Here is a 13,713-nt window from a genome sequence, read left to right as displayed (position 1 = left end):
AGGGCCGGTTCTTAGCCAGTCACTTATGTTCAGGAAATCTCTTGATAATCCAAAGGGCTTTTCCTTAAGGTCCAAGTAAATCAATAAAGTAGCCCCCCTCCCATGCCCTGCCAACCCTTTTCTGTATCAAGTAATCAACAGCCAAGGGATGTTTAGAACTTCTTCCATGTTTGGCGTTGGTGGGCCATAAATTGGGATATTCCAGAAGAGCAGACTTCAGTTGCAGCACGTGTATGTGTGGGTGCCATGACTTGAAAGAGCCAAAGCATTGAGCTGGGAAGAGGGTCAGTGAAAACTCACCACTGGAGCGAACGGCCTGGACAGTAGATATTCAAAGGGGCAAGGGTTGTGTTTCCTGGGGAAGCAAAGACTAAGGGTCTTAATTCTTCACAAGTTAAAATGTCTCTAAGTCAGAGGACAGAGACTGTCTGTGCTCCATCAGAGAGAGGAGGAGAAAATGTACCTAAACAACAGAAGGAAAACTGAAAAGTGAATTTAAGAAGTTTCTGACAGTTAGGGTTGCGACCTAGAAAACACATTGCTGAGATGAAAACCCCGTCTCTGGAGAATGTAAAGCAAAGGGTGGACAGCCGTTCTCAGGGATATTCTTGGCCTACTTCCTCTGGGAGGCAGGCCTGGTCTGCTCTAAGTGGTCGTTTGAGGTCCCACTCTTGTTCCAGGATCGTGTAGTATTTTATTTCATTTACTGTTGGATGGACACAAAAGACATGGGGCCAGTTGGTGTCTGGGGTGAGGGCAGATCTGGGGAGCCAGAGAGCATCTTTACTGCCCTCAGGCCAAACCATACTTCTTTTTGAATCTTGGATTGGCCTTCCTAGGTTATTGGTGGTCTTCTATCCTTTTTCCTTCTGAATAAAATGAAGTCAAGTGTAAGTGGCGGTGTGCATAGTGACAGTAGCAGCAATAATAACTTTTAGTGAGCCCTTATTGTGTCCCTGCTACTGTGCGAAACACTTTACATAGCCCGTTCCATTTACTGTTCCCCACAACCCCATGCAGTAATACTGCTGTTATATCCATTTTACAGATGGGAAGGCTGAGGCTCTAAAAGGTTAGTGAGCATTCGTCTAGATTCCAACCCAGATGAGAGCTCATGCTGTGGCAGGTTTACTCAGTCCAGTTAGGGTTCCAATCCCACTTCCACTGCTCTCCAGCAGTGGTCTGGGACACAAGACTTCAATTCTCTGAGCCTCGGTTTCCTTTTTGATAAAAGTGGAGAAAATACTACTTATTTCACAGGGAAGATGATGTCAGATGAGGTGGATAGAGCCCCCAGCGCAGTCTCTTCCCCCTGCTTTTTTCCTCCACTTCCTGGGGCTTCCCCTGGTCTGAGCCATTCCTTCACGGTGTCCCTGGTTCTAATCAAGCCGCTTTCAGTGACAGGCGTTTTGCAGCTCAGCATCTCTCTGACTGATGTCTACTGCTAATTCCTTAAATTTACATATCATCTTTCTTCCCTGGAGCTCATAGCACTTAACAGACAAGTGGGGCACAAATGATTTAACTAAGTGAAATCCAGGGGCCTGCTTGTCTGCAGACTCCGCACACTGGTGGATTAGCTCAGATGTCAGCACTGAATTATGATCCTTCAGCTGCTCGTGCTTAGCACGCCACTGGCATTAACTCCCTGGTCTTGCAGGGGTCCTTTAAATCATGCGTAGTGATTATCATCTTATTGTGAGAAGGAGAGGGGAGGGGGAGACACCAGTGGGGAGGGGAGGGGAGGGACCCTACCTGGGGGTGCTGGAAGGAGCAGTCCCTGAAACCTCTGGCCCCGTTGGGCCTGGAGTTTTAGTAACAGGATGGGTAAATAGAACAAACCCAGACAAAATGCACTCAACCGGTTCTTCACACCTCCACACACATTTAACTTACCAAATTCTAACCATAATTCCATGATTTCCCTGCCGCTTAAGAATGTAAATTCACATAAGTGACAGTATTTCTGCCAAGCAATTTTCAGGCAGCAAGTAGGTCTTATTTGTAAAACTGTGAAGGAAGAAGGCTGAATAATAAGTCTCTGAAATCTGGTTTCCTTTATATGAGGTGGAAACAGTAAGAGCCTGGAAATTACCAGGCATGTGGGAGCATTTGAGGGGTTCTCGCTGGTGTCTCAGTGGGCTGGGTGCTTCCACGGGCACCCACGGAATTCGCCATGGCATCATTGGCTCACTTCACCTTTGAAAGGGCTGTTGGCTCAGGAGGGTAGAGGGAATTGAGAAGGGATTATTTAAATCTGAGGGATTACCAGAGGCTAGCTGATTCTCCCTCTGTCCTCGTTTCCAATGGATAGCCTCATAGCATTCTTTGTCTCTGTCATTCATTCATTCACAGGAATAACATCTTGAGGAGTAGCATCTATATAGCACTATCTAGGGGTAGAGGGACAAGCAGTGTTAAACCCTATATGTGTAAGGCCAGGACCTTGCAATCTAACTGGACTGATAAGAAAGACACAAGAAATAGTTAAATTACAGTGCCAGGCTGTGGGTAGTTACCTGTTGAAATCCATGGAAAATGGCCTGAAGTCCTTTTAGAAATAAGGTAAAATCATCAGCACAGTCGATAAATGCTAGAGTTGTTGAGAGAAGAGGGGAATTAATGTTGTGTGTGCCAGAATGGTTAAAACAATTAACAAAAAGAGATACGATAGGTTCGGGTGGGGGGTGAGCAAGGAATTACAGGTAAGAGGAGAAAAGGCAGCAACGGGCCCAGCAGGGAAGCCAGTTTGCCTCAAACAGAGCGTGATTGATTGCAAGGACTTGGGGCAAGGTACCGCGGAGCAGCTGAAATAAAGAGCTTACAGCAGGAAAGTGGAAAAGCCACAGTCAAGCCTGGGCGCTACCATTTCAGTAGCCTCCCTACCCTGCACAAATCACTTTCACCTTTCTGAGCCTCAGTTTCTTCATCATGTGCAAAGTAAGCTTAGGAAGTCCCAGCTCACAAGCGTACAGCAAGGATAAAATGAAATAATGCACATGAACGTGCTTGTAACCTGTAAAGCATTATGCAAATGAGTTATAATTATTATCATTAATAGCGGTAGTAATAAGATCTGATACGGGAAGCATAGGTTTCGAGATCATGGAGGATCTGGTTTGGCATCAGTGTCTCCTCCCTCAGCAGAACACCATCATTAAAATTCTCTTCTGTAGACAGCTGCCTTTTGGTTACCTGAGCTAATTTTGGCCTTACGGAGGTCACACATTGTGGGCTTTGTAGACAGACACAGTTCTCGGTGGTTGAGGAGCACACACTGGAATCCCCCGTAGGCATTCTACGCTGGTCTCATTTGACTTCAGGGGAAGGCAGCTTCTAAAGCAACAATCCCAGAGAGTCTACAGGAAGGGGCTCAGGGGAACTAGGGAGGGGGGCAAGGCGGCTGGCGAGTTGGGGAGAAAGAAACTGTCTCTGGGCCACTGATGAGAGGTCTGTCACAGGCTCAGCTCTCACCTAGAAAGATGATGTCAGCAGGATAACAGCAGCACACCAGTGGTCCAGGGAGTGTTGTGTTGATTCAGGGCTCTGCAGTCCTAGCCTATCCCACCCTGATGTCCTGGACATCCAAGATGTTCACTGTTGCTGTTGAGTGAGAAAGCTCTGAGCACATGTCCTAGATTAACATGGCACATTCCGTAGGGGGTATATGGTGAAAAAGTGCCCCTGCCATCTTGCAGAAGTGTTCCGCATAAGATGCCCCTGTTTCAGGGTCAAAACGAGATAGTGAGATTTGCTCCTCAAATGCCAACTTGCTGTCTGGACAAGTAGCCACAGTAGTCCCACACAAGTTGGATTTGCAGGTGCAGATACCTGCACCTATGTCATGCAAGGCATGAGAACTCAGTCTTCTGCATAAGCGTCTGATGAATTTGAAACCAATCAGCCAAAAGGACCATTCTCCAAACATTTGGATTAGTGAACCCTTACTTTCCCAGAACATGTATATTCTCTGCTAAACACATAACCTTTGTTAATGACAATGACAGCAGCTTTATCATTGGAGCTGTGTGTGCTTGGCTGTCTGAGAAAGGCCACACCCAGGCCTCCCCAGGGTGGATAGGAAAGAGAATGGTGTGTCAGGGCTCCTGAATTACCCTATTCAGCCGCCACCTCCACTCTGCTTGAAGTTGACACTGGGCTTCTGAGTCACAGCCACTAGGGCTCAGGCGTAGCACTGATGGAGACAGAAGGTTTTAAATGTCTTTCATTTGGACAGTGCCCAGCCAAGACTGCAAAGGCTTCAAGCATAAACATGGCTAGAGTCACCCTCCAATCTAGCAACCACCTCATCCCCTGTAAACCGCTCCCTTATAATTCAGTACAAATCGGCTGTTTGGGTAAGCCGATGACAAATAAGACGTGGGTCTGGCCTCATGGAATCCAGGGGGAGAAGGAGAACACATGCACGACCAGCCAGGACATGAGGCCGGCTGTGCCAGGGGCGACATGTGAGAGAGAGAAAGGAAGCAATACACAAAATAGGCAGGAGGAAACGATTTGACTTGGAGACTCAAGAGAGAGCTTCAGGAGGACACAGCATTTGAATCAAGGCTCTGAAGGAGGCTTAAGAAAAGGACACAGGACCTGGAGAACAGGGACATGAGTAAACCAAAGACACCAAAACTCCAGTCCCAAGTTTCCCCTGAAGGGGCCACAGCTGCAAACCAGTGTCTTTCCCAAGCATTTACCAAGAACCTCTGTTTGGATTTGTTTCCCCCAGATGACAGGAATTTCCTGCGGCTGCAGAGTGACAGCGGAAGAGAGGGCCAGTATGCGCGGCTCATCAGCCCGCCGGTCCACCTGCCCCGAAGCCCCGTGTGCATGGAGTTCCAGTATCAGGCCACCGGCGGCCGCGGGGTGGCGCTGCAGGTGGTGCGGGAAGCCAGCCAGGAGAGCAAGCTGCTCTGGGTCATCCGCGAGGACCAGGGCGGCGAGTGGAAGCACGGGCGGATCATCTTGCCCAGCTACGACCTGGAGTATCAGGTGGGCTGGTGAAGGGAGCTGGGTGCGGAGCTCCAGGGGATCTTGTGATGCCTGTTTCACTATTTCAGAGGGCCGCCCATTCATCATTAGGGGACGCGCTTAAGCGCTGCTGTTTTCATTGTGTTTCCCCCGTTGCCATGGCAACTAAATGACACTCTTATTTGTTATTCAGAATGTGCCTATCTCTACACCCAGACTTGGTTCTTTGTTCCTCCTATTGCCTTTTATATTGCTGAAATCTTCTCCAACAAATGTTTCTTCTCTCCATTTTATTTTAGATTGCTATCAGGCAGGCTGACAAAGGGACACAAAGCCAGGGAAATAAACACAAACAAACTCTCCACACACAAGGGAAGAGAGAGGCCTGTGGAGCCCCCCTGAAACAAATCCCAACCCCAGGAGGAAATTGGAATAACCTCCCAGACCTGTCCCCGGGCGTGTGAGCACAGGAAGGGGAGCGGGCGCTGTGCACGCTCGGTGGCCCGCAGACCCGAGAGAGTCCTCACTGAGTGGTTTCTCACTCCACGGCTCTGGGAACTGAGTTCTATTATCTCTGCCCCACAGCGCAGGAGGCTGAGGCACAGGTGGGTGCACACCGCTGTGGCTGCAGCTTGGGTAGGAGTAGACGCGCTGTGGAAGAGGTGACTGAGAACCAGCCACGGCATTAACCTTCTCCTCCCCAGGCGAGGAGCAGCAACAGATGGCTGCAGGACAGCCAGCCGCTCACCCGGCTTGCCAGAGGACGGTGTGCCGGTGTGCAGGGGGAGCATAGGGAGAGTGGGCGCCAGGGCTGACTGAAGACCGCAGAGCACTTCTGTGTGCAGCCTGTGGTCACTCTCCCTTGAGGTTGTAAGGTGTCCTGAGACCTTCCCCACCCCTGCCTGGGATCCCACTTTTAAACCTTAATGCATTGTTTTGTAAGTACCTGTTTGCATTTGTGTCTCACCTACGAGAGTGAGCTTCTCTGGACAGAGGTCGCATCTTACTAGGTTTTGTCACTATCCCTGTGCCTAGCACATAGTAGGTGCTCAGTAAACCATTGGTGGAAAACAAATCCTTTTCTTCTTATTTGTAATAATGGAGCCCTAAGGTAACTTATAATAAAAAGCCTGAAAGCAGTGTTCCCATGAGTCAACCCAAACCTGTGTGCTATGTTTCTCACATTACCCCCACCTGCTCTCGTCCTCTGAGTTTTCAAATACCTGTACTGGGCATTTGGAAGATTTATGAGAAAGGAACCTCAAAAATAGCTGGAGAAATTTCAACCCTGCTTTAAACATGCCCTGATTGTGGTCCTTTTAATCAATATATTCTAGTTACTGGACAACAAGATCCATCACCTTGTTATACTTTCTTATTCCTTCAAATATGCATTTGATTTGAACAAACTCATTTTAAATTAAGATTTTCAAGAGCTGTAGCCATGTGGTCAACAGATGTGTACCAGGTGCAATCACACACATACACACACACACACACACACACACGCACACACAGAGTAAGCTGCAGTTAACAGAAAACTGGAAATCTTTGCACTGTTTAGACCAGGAGGCTCAGTTAACCATAGTTCTTGTTCTTCTGGCTTCTAGATTGTGTTCGAGGGAGTGATAGGGAAAGGACGTTCGGGAGAAATTGCCATCGATGACATTCGGATAAGCACTGATGTCCCGCTGGAGAACTGCATGGGTACGTGAATATCTGTCTCTTTCAAGTAATATGCCAAGGGCTGGGATATACAAGAGGAGGCTGCGTGCCATTTTCCAACACGGTTATTACCCAGCGGGTGGGGCAGTAACAGTCCATGCAGGAGGCGAGGTGTGGGTGTAGTTGTATCTGAGGCTGAGTTCAGGGTAGGAGGGGGTGAGACAAGAGGAAGGCTTCTATCCCTGTTCCCAATCGGAAATAGACGCACACTAAGCGTGTGGAGATTCAGGGGGCCAAGACTCCATCATCAAACTCCAGCTTTTAGCAAAGAAAATGCTAGAGGACCAGAGCAACTGCCAGTCAAAATTACATGCTGGAAAGTTTTGATGGATTTAATGGAAGCCTTCCCTGATGAGCAAAACTAGTACATAAGTTATGTAAGAGTGATAACACAATTACCTGAGTGGTTCTTTTACATGAATGAATTGCAGAGCAAACTATGGCATATGAAAAAAAAAGATTTCGGACTTGACTTTAAAACTAATACCTCTAATGCCCAAGGTCCCAGAGTCGTTGTAGGATTAAACAGTGCAGGCCAGGTGACCAGCACGGGAAGGATACCATAACTGTCATCTTGGTCAGAAGTGCTGAGCAGACAGCCCAGCTGAGGTGCACACATTTTACTCAGGGCCTCCCCCGGCAGAAGAGGTCACCCCGAGGGCACCTGACTGTGTCCCATCAGAGCCATAGACATCCCCCAAAGCAAGGGGGCTATCCTGTGAAAGCAGGACCTGCTTCCAGCCGGCAGAGGGGCCACAATAACTCACCAAGTGCTTTTCTTGGCACACGAGTCCTGGGGGTGTATGCCTAGTGATGTCAGAAGCACGTGGGACTGCCCCCCCCCCGCCCCCGTCCCTTTGGGCAACTCTCAGGACCCGGGCTTCTAAAGTAATCCCAGCTCTGAGAAAGTAATCAGTGGTAAGTGACTGATTACAATGCTTTGGGGACCCATTACTCCATGAAGGACTTTTTGTTCCAAAGCAACTTTGAGAATCCCCCCCCACCTACCTCACCCCCGTGATGATGATGTGTTAGACACAGTTTAGAACGTGTGGGGGACGTGGGGCACTTTCCATGGAACGTTACCGAGAAAAACCTAATGAAATCTTCTGTGTCATCACGTTCATCCAATTATTATTCACCCTGTGTTTACTCAATTATTTCTTCCCTTTATCTAACTCAAATTTTTTTGTTTCTTTTTTCCCCCAGAACCCATCTCAGCTTTTACAGGTGAGAATTTTAAAGGTAAAAAATATATATATATTTTTTGCATGCCTCTTCCTTTCCCCGTGTGATGTGAATTTGGTGGCGGGAATAAACCTCCAAAGTTGGCAAATTTCTCGGGAGAATATAGACACCGCACCTTCCCACCGCTAGATGGCACTGGCAACACCTGTAGGTGCAGGAAGAGGGATTGAGATCCTCACTGTCTCTTGTTTAATTAAAGTTTAGAAACCTACAATAGAGACAAATAGGTTACAGATAAACCTTTCAGCCTTGCATTGTCCAACGGGGAGCAATGAGGCTGAAAATGCAACAGTGGTGAGAAAGGAGAGGCTGTGGGAAGAGTCAACCAAAAAAAAAAAAAAAATTAGTTGTAAATTAGAAGTGAAATGAGGTGGCAATGATTTATTTTAGCCTGAAGATGGTTTCTTTCCAGTTCCAGGGTACCAAGGCAGTGGTCTCAATTAACCTTCGGTGAGGGACAGTGGCGGGCAGTCTTGTGAGGGAAGAGAGTGAGGGAAGAGACACAGGAGTGGCGGCAGTAAGGAGGGAGAGTTGCCAGATTCAGGAGCTGTGTCTGGTAAAGGGAGTGTGGAGTCGCATTCTGTGGCTGGAGTTAGAGCACTTTCAATGCAGGACTGAAAAACAGAAAAGGACATGCTTTCCCTAAGACAGTAAATAGAGAACAGAACAAAAAGAGAGTAACTTGGGATGCTTGCCTCACTCAGGAATTAAAAAACAGGCCTCCAACCTTGGGTAATGTTTGTGCTGTTATAATACGGTGCGTTTTACATTTTGCCATCTTTGCAATCCAGTTAGTTGACACTGCTGAGGTTCCCACGCAGGTTTCTAATGCTAAATGTTATGGTCTGAGATGTGAGAAATGACCACCTAAAGACTGAATTAAACCAAACCAGGAGTCTTTATTAGCTGGCCAGCGACTACCCTCTGAGCCGCCAAAGGCGGCAGGACAGAGAGCAGCAGTGAGCCTTTGAAACAGAAAGTTTTTATATTGTAAGTTTGTGGGTGGAAAATTATTAACATAGAGCAAGCATGTGTACAAAAAGCCTTGAGTAAGCATTGTATCATTTTCTCATCTTTGGTGTAACAGGATCTGGGCAGTTTGGGCCCGTAAAACATGAGTGTTACAATCGCTTCACACAGAACATGGGTGTTGTAATTGTTTTACATAGAACATGGGTGCTGTAGTCACTTAGGAATTTCTGTGTTGGGGGTAGCAAGCAGGAGCAAGCAGGTTTTACAGACGCAGAATGGCAGATTAATGATTTTTCGGCGTGAAACTCAGACTCTAACACTAAACATTTAGGAGCCACTCTGAATGCCTCGCTGCAGTTGGCCTTCGTGAAAAACACACTGAGGGACACTCACCCTCACCTAAGGACAGGGGCTGTTCATGACCTGGTTGATGCCAACAATATTGGGTTGCTGTGAGCTGTCTGTCCTGGCCAGGCTTAACCCCGTGGTGACAGCATTTCAGAGATAAGGGCTGCCATTTTCATATCTGACGTCTAGACTCACTATCTTCACTCTCAATCTGTCCAGCTCCCGGCTAGAAAAAGATGAATTCCTGGTTTGCCACCTAGATGTACTCCCTGGCTCCAAATCACCTTTTCTAATTTGCCACTCACCACCCACAGCTCTAAGGCAATTCATGAGGAGCAAAGCTGCAGAATAGAGAGAATGACAGCCCGACATAGAATGTATTTTGTTTCTTACCCTTCCTTGCCTCCCTGCCCCCCGAGCCCACTCCCCATCCAGCAGTTTAAAGTAGTAAGAGCATTCACGTACCCACAGGGGTGCTCTCTGGGTGTGGGATTTATGTTAATGCAAATCCAAAGTATTGGAAGGAAAGCTGAGATCCTAACCGAACGACTTGGATTAAGTTGAATTCCAGTTCTAACCTTCAGGACCCCAGGTAATGCTTATGTTGGTGAAGTGAAGCCTGCTTATGTTGTTTCACCTGACTCTGTTTGGGTTGTTGAGACTCAAAGCTCCCAGAAAGGCTGGTTAAAGACGTGCTGGCAGCTGCCGCAGACACCGTTCTGTGTGCGCACCGTGTCGGGTCGTGACTGACAAGCACGGTGGCTAAGTGCTCGGCTTCCGTAAGAGAATAAACAGACCAGGGCACGTGCGCGCTCCTTGAAGCTGTGCGTACCATGAGGCTTCACAGTGCAGTCGTGTTCTCTTGTAAAAAATACATAAATAAAATCTCATCGGAGCGGCAGTGCTCATTTAGCCAAAATAAACACAGGGCTTAGTGACTTGAAGGTAAGAATCTCCAGTGCGCGCCCGGTGGGCCGCTCGGAGGCTGAAGCAAAGGCAGTGCACAAGTTGAACGGACTGGCCGGATTGGCCACGGCTGTGGTCTCAGAAAATGGCAAGCATCTTTGGAAGGAGGAAACCAAGTCTTGGAGAGTCTTGGCCCAGGAACACAGAGTCGAGAGCAGAATCAGAATTGGGAATGAGCAATTGCTACCACACTGGCACGTTTTCCGTGGAGCTCCGAGTTGGTAGCCAGAGAACCTAGCGCCAGGGGTCTCCTCTTCCCAGCGGAGACCTGTTTGACCTCAGCATGCAACTCTGTGTCATTCCATTTGGGAGAGGATGTATGTTCCATCTAACCTAGTGACTCATTCTGTTTCTCACCAGGTCAGGACCCTCTCTGGGTCAGGGCATAAAATCAACCTTTTCACCCCCCCCAAAAAAAAAAAAGGAAACAAAGAAATCAGGTTTGGACAGGCAAGCTATGGAAAGTTGATGCTGAAACACTACCAACAATAGGCATTTACATTGTTAGTACGTTTTCTGAAGTGGAGTTGTTTTTCTTTTCCACTATAAATTGACCACGCAACAGAAGTAATCTCATTCTTTTGGAGAGATCAATGTATCCCAGGTAAATCTTTAGGGAAATGCAATAAAAGTGGCCTTTAGACCTGGACTTATTAGGTATTCTTGATCTCTTATATTGTGAAGTGTCTTTCATTTTCTGACTCTTATTGATTTCTTGCCCTGCAACATTTTCTTTTTATTTCAATCACCCTTTGTTTTCTGCTTAGGATATATACTTAGACTGTGTACCAGGGTGTGAGTCAGTAATGAAGGGACGCTGAGGAGAAAAAGAGGACTGTTTTGAGAAGGGAGACAGAAAAGAGAGAATGAATAAACTGTGTTGTCATGTGACTTTTAAAAGGGCCTCTTTTTGTTGCTGTTATGAGTCACGTTTTAAACAATGTAGGCTGGGTGCGCATTTTTTTCCTTTTCTTTTTTAAAGCAGTGGCTATAAACATGGTGCCGTCATGTATCTTTTTCCAGGATTTGAGCTTTAACAAATGAAAAACTGTGTGTATAGGTAGGGGGAGGAAAAAAAGAACCGAGAAGTGGTATAATTAAGGTGATGGATTATTTCCTCTTACCCAATACTTTCTTTTTTTCAATAAAAGAAAAAAGAATAATATAGGAAGCCAGTAAAAATATATAAAGCCCATAATCAGGGTTCTGTAGTTGTTGGCCAGGTGTGTATTTTTAGCAGCTCACCGTGGAGGCAAGAGTTTTTGTTCACATTAGAGGCTATGGGCTTTGAACAAAGCAGGAGCAGAGAGACCGGGTCTGGGGCCCTACCTATGAGAGACCCATGGAAATCCCAGGTGGGGTGCACCTGCGGAAGGTGGGTGTTAGAAGGAAGGATTCAGAACTGCTGTCTGAACACTAGTGGATGCTAAGAGGAACATCAGTATCTCCTGTTAACGGCTGTGAACACGGATTTTATGTCTCAGACCATTTCTGAGGGCCAGGGGCCCCATCTCTTGGGTTTCACTGCAGTCCTCCGCAGTTTTCATCTATGTAAAACCAGGAGAAAGTGAACATCAAAGGCTGTCTCTTGGGCATGGATGAAGCAGTCTTAAGAGAGGCCCATTTGGGGCCAATCCTGGCTTGCATTTGACTCCAGGCCTCAGGCTTTAAGCTCTGTCTATGTGGTGTCACCTGGCCAATTCTGCCATTTCACACCCCCAACCTCCTTCCCGTCCCACCCTCCCTCCATTGCCTGCGTCCCAGAGGCATGGCCCACCAGTGTCATGTCCCCTGTCCCAGGGCACAGGGCTTGAGCTTGGCCTCAGATTCCCTTTCTCCATGGATGCCCTTCCTCCCAGGGCTCTCTCTGCTGGAAGCGCTTCTGAGATGCGGAGAGGGTTAAATGGTTCCTGAACGTCCTCCCTACCCCGAGGAAAGGGAGGAAAGTGTTCCCCACCAGGGCTCCAGATAGGCAGCTGTGGTGTTTGAATCCTCCTCCTTGTCCCTGCCCCCTGACGCCTCCAGCTGCCAGATCAAGCTAGGTGTTGCTGAGCAGGAGAGTGTGGAGATCAGATGTGTGAACCGGGTAACTGCTTGGCTGCCATACTCTCCCAGGGGGACACGGAGGCGTCCTTCATGAGGTTTGCCTGTGCCGCTGCCTCTCCTGCCACAGAGGCCTGACACGTCTCCTCCCCACAAGTTTACCGTTAATCTCAACAGCTGCCGAGGTCAGTTTATCTAGGGGAGGAAGACAATGTTTCTCACCAACTTCTTTCTGCAAGAATAAAAGGAGGAGACTTAGTTTAAAGAAAATAGCATAAGTGTCACCAAAAAGTTGCAAAGTGTCTGAGACTTCAGCCAGCTAGAGATCTGAATTCAGAGGCATTTTAGATCGACATGGGAGGGATCCCCACGGTTTCTGCCAACTTACGGAAAACCTCCCAGTGGCCCTCCCACCATCCACTGCTCATAAGGCAAATGGAAAGAGTCATTTCTCAGGGGTGTTTTGTACTTTTATATCCGTTTTCCAAACAAATCCGAGGGCATGACCGCATTCTTCTACTATCTTCTATAAACTTCTCTAGAGGAGCCAACCTTTTTTTTTTTGTTTGTTTAATCTCATAACTTAAATAAACCTTTATCTGAAATGCCCCTTCAGCCGCACTTCATTTTCAACCTGTACGAAAAGGACTGCGCGGACAGGCCAGGCCTAAAACAGTTCTTATGTGCAATGAGCCTTTTTCTCTTTCTTCTTTTTCCGAGAGGGAAGGCTCACCACTGGTCTTTCAGAACATTTCTTTTGGAAACCTGAGCGACTCCTTCAGGTCTGGGTGGCATTTCATAAAGGTAGCTATAGGAGATGCTTTCTCTTTTCAGTGATTCAGTGAGACCCTGACTTGACCAAGACACGCCAAACCTCAGACAGGTTCAGACAGAGTAGGGGGGAGGCAGAAAGGAAGAGAGCTGCTTCCTGCTCTGACTCTACTTGGTTGGAGTGAGGGGTCTGCAAACTTGTTCTATAAAAGGCCAGATAGCAAATATTTTAGGCTTTACAGGACATACAGTCTCGGTTGCAAGTACTGACCTCTGCCATCGTGGCACAAAGCAGCCATAGGCAATACGCAAACAAATGAGGGCAGCTGTGTTCCAATAAAACTTTATTTACAAAAACAGGCAGTGGGCCGTATTTGACCCATAGGCCGTAGTGAGCTGACCCCTGCGTTAGGGCACAGGCTAAGAATTAGTCCATCAGGCTCCAGTTCTGCGTCTGCCACTTACTAGTGGTGTACAATTCCTCTGAGGGCTCTGGGCCATCTCTTGGGGTTCACTGTGTGCTCTGCCCGCCTCCTCATTTTTCCTCTAAGTAAAACCAGGAGAAGAATCACTTATCCCCTCAAGTCCTCAAGTCTTCCCATCTCAGGGTCATGAGGAAATAAACAAGATGATTCACGCGAAGCCTATAGACCACTG

At 47.6% G+C, this 13,713-nt stretch overlaps 1 protein-coding gene across 5 annotated transcripts in view; it reads left to right on the top strand.

Annotated features, from left to right (window-relative positions):
* NRP2 (neuropilin 2) overlaps window positions 1–13,713 on the top strand; it is a 115,845-nt gene that overhangs the window by 76,464 nt on the left and 25,668 nt on the right. For 3 of the 5 annotated variants that reach the window (XM_069483811.1, XM_069483616.1, XM_069483901.1), the window contains exons 13-15: window positions 4,742–5,004; window positions 6,594–6,690; window positions 7,918–7,938. In XM_069483811.1, coding sequence (XP_069339912.1) covers window positions 4,742–5,004; window positions 6,594–6,690; window positions 7,918–7,938 — 381 coding nt within the window. Of the gene's footprint in view, window positions 1–4,741; window positions 5,005–6,593; window positions 6,691–7,917; window positions 7,954–13,713 lie in introns of all 5 variants that reach the window. The other 2 variants (XM_069483716.1, XM_069483993.1) reach the window with 1 other exon arrangement.

The sequence above is a fragment of the Eulemur rufifrons genome, chromosome 1, assembly GCF_041146395.1.
Source record: "Eulemur rufifrons isolate Redbay chromosome 1, OSU_ERuf_1, whole genome shotgun sequence".
Classification (NCBI taxonomy): domain Eukaryota; kingdom Metazoa; phylum Chordata; class Mammalia; order Primates; family Lemuridae; genus Eulemur; species Eulemur rufifrons.
The sequence above is the reverse complement of the archived record's forward strand: the minus strand, read 5'-3'. Positions and strand labels throughout refer to the sequence as shown.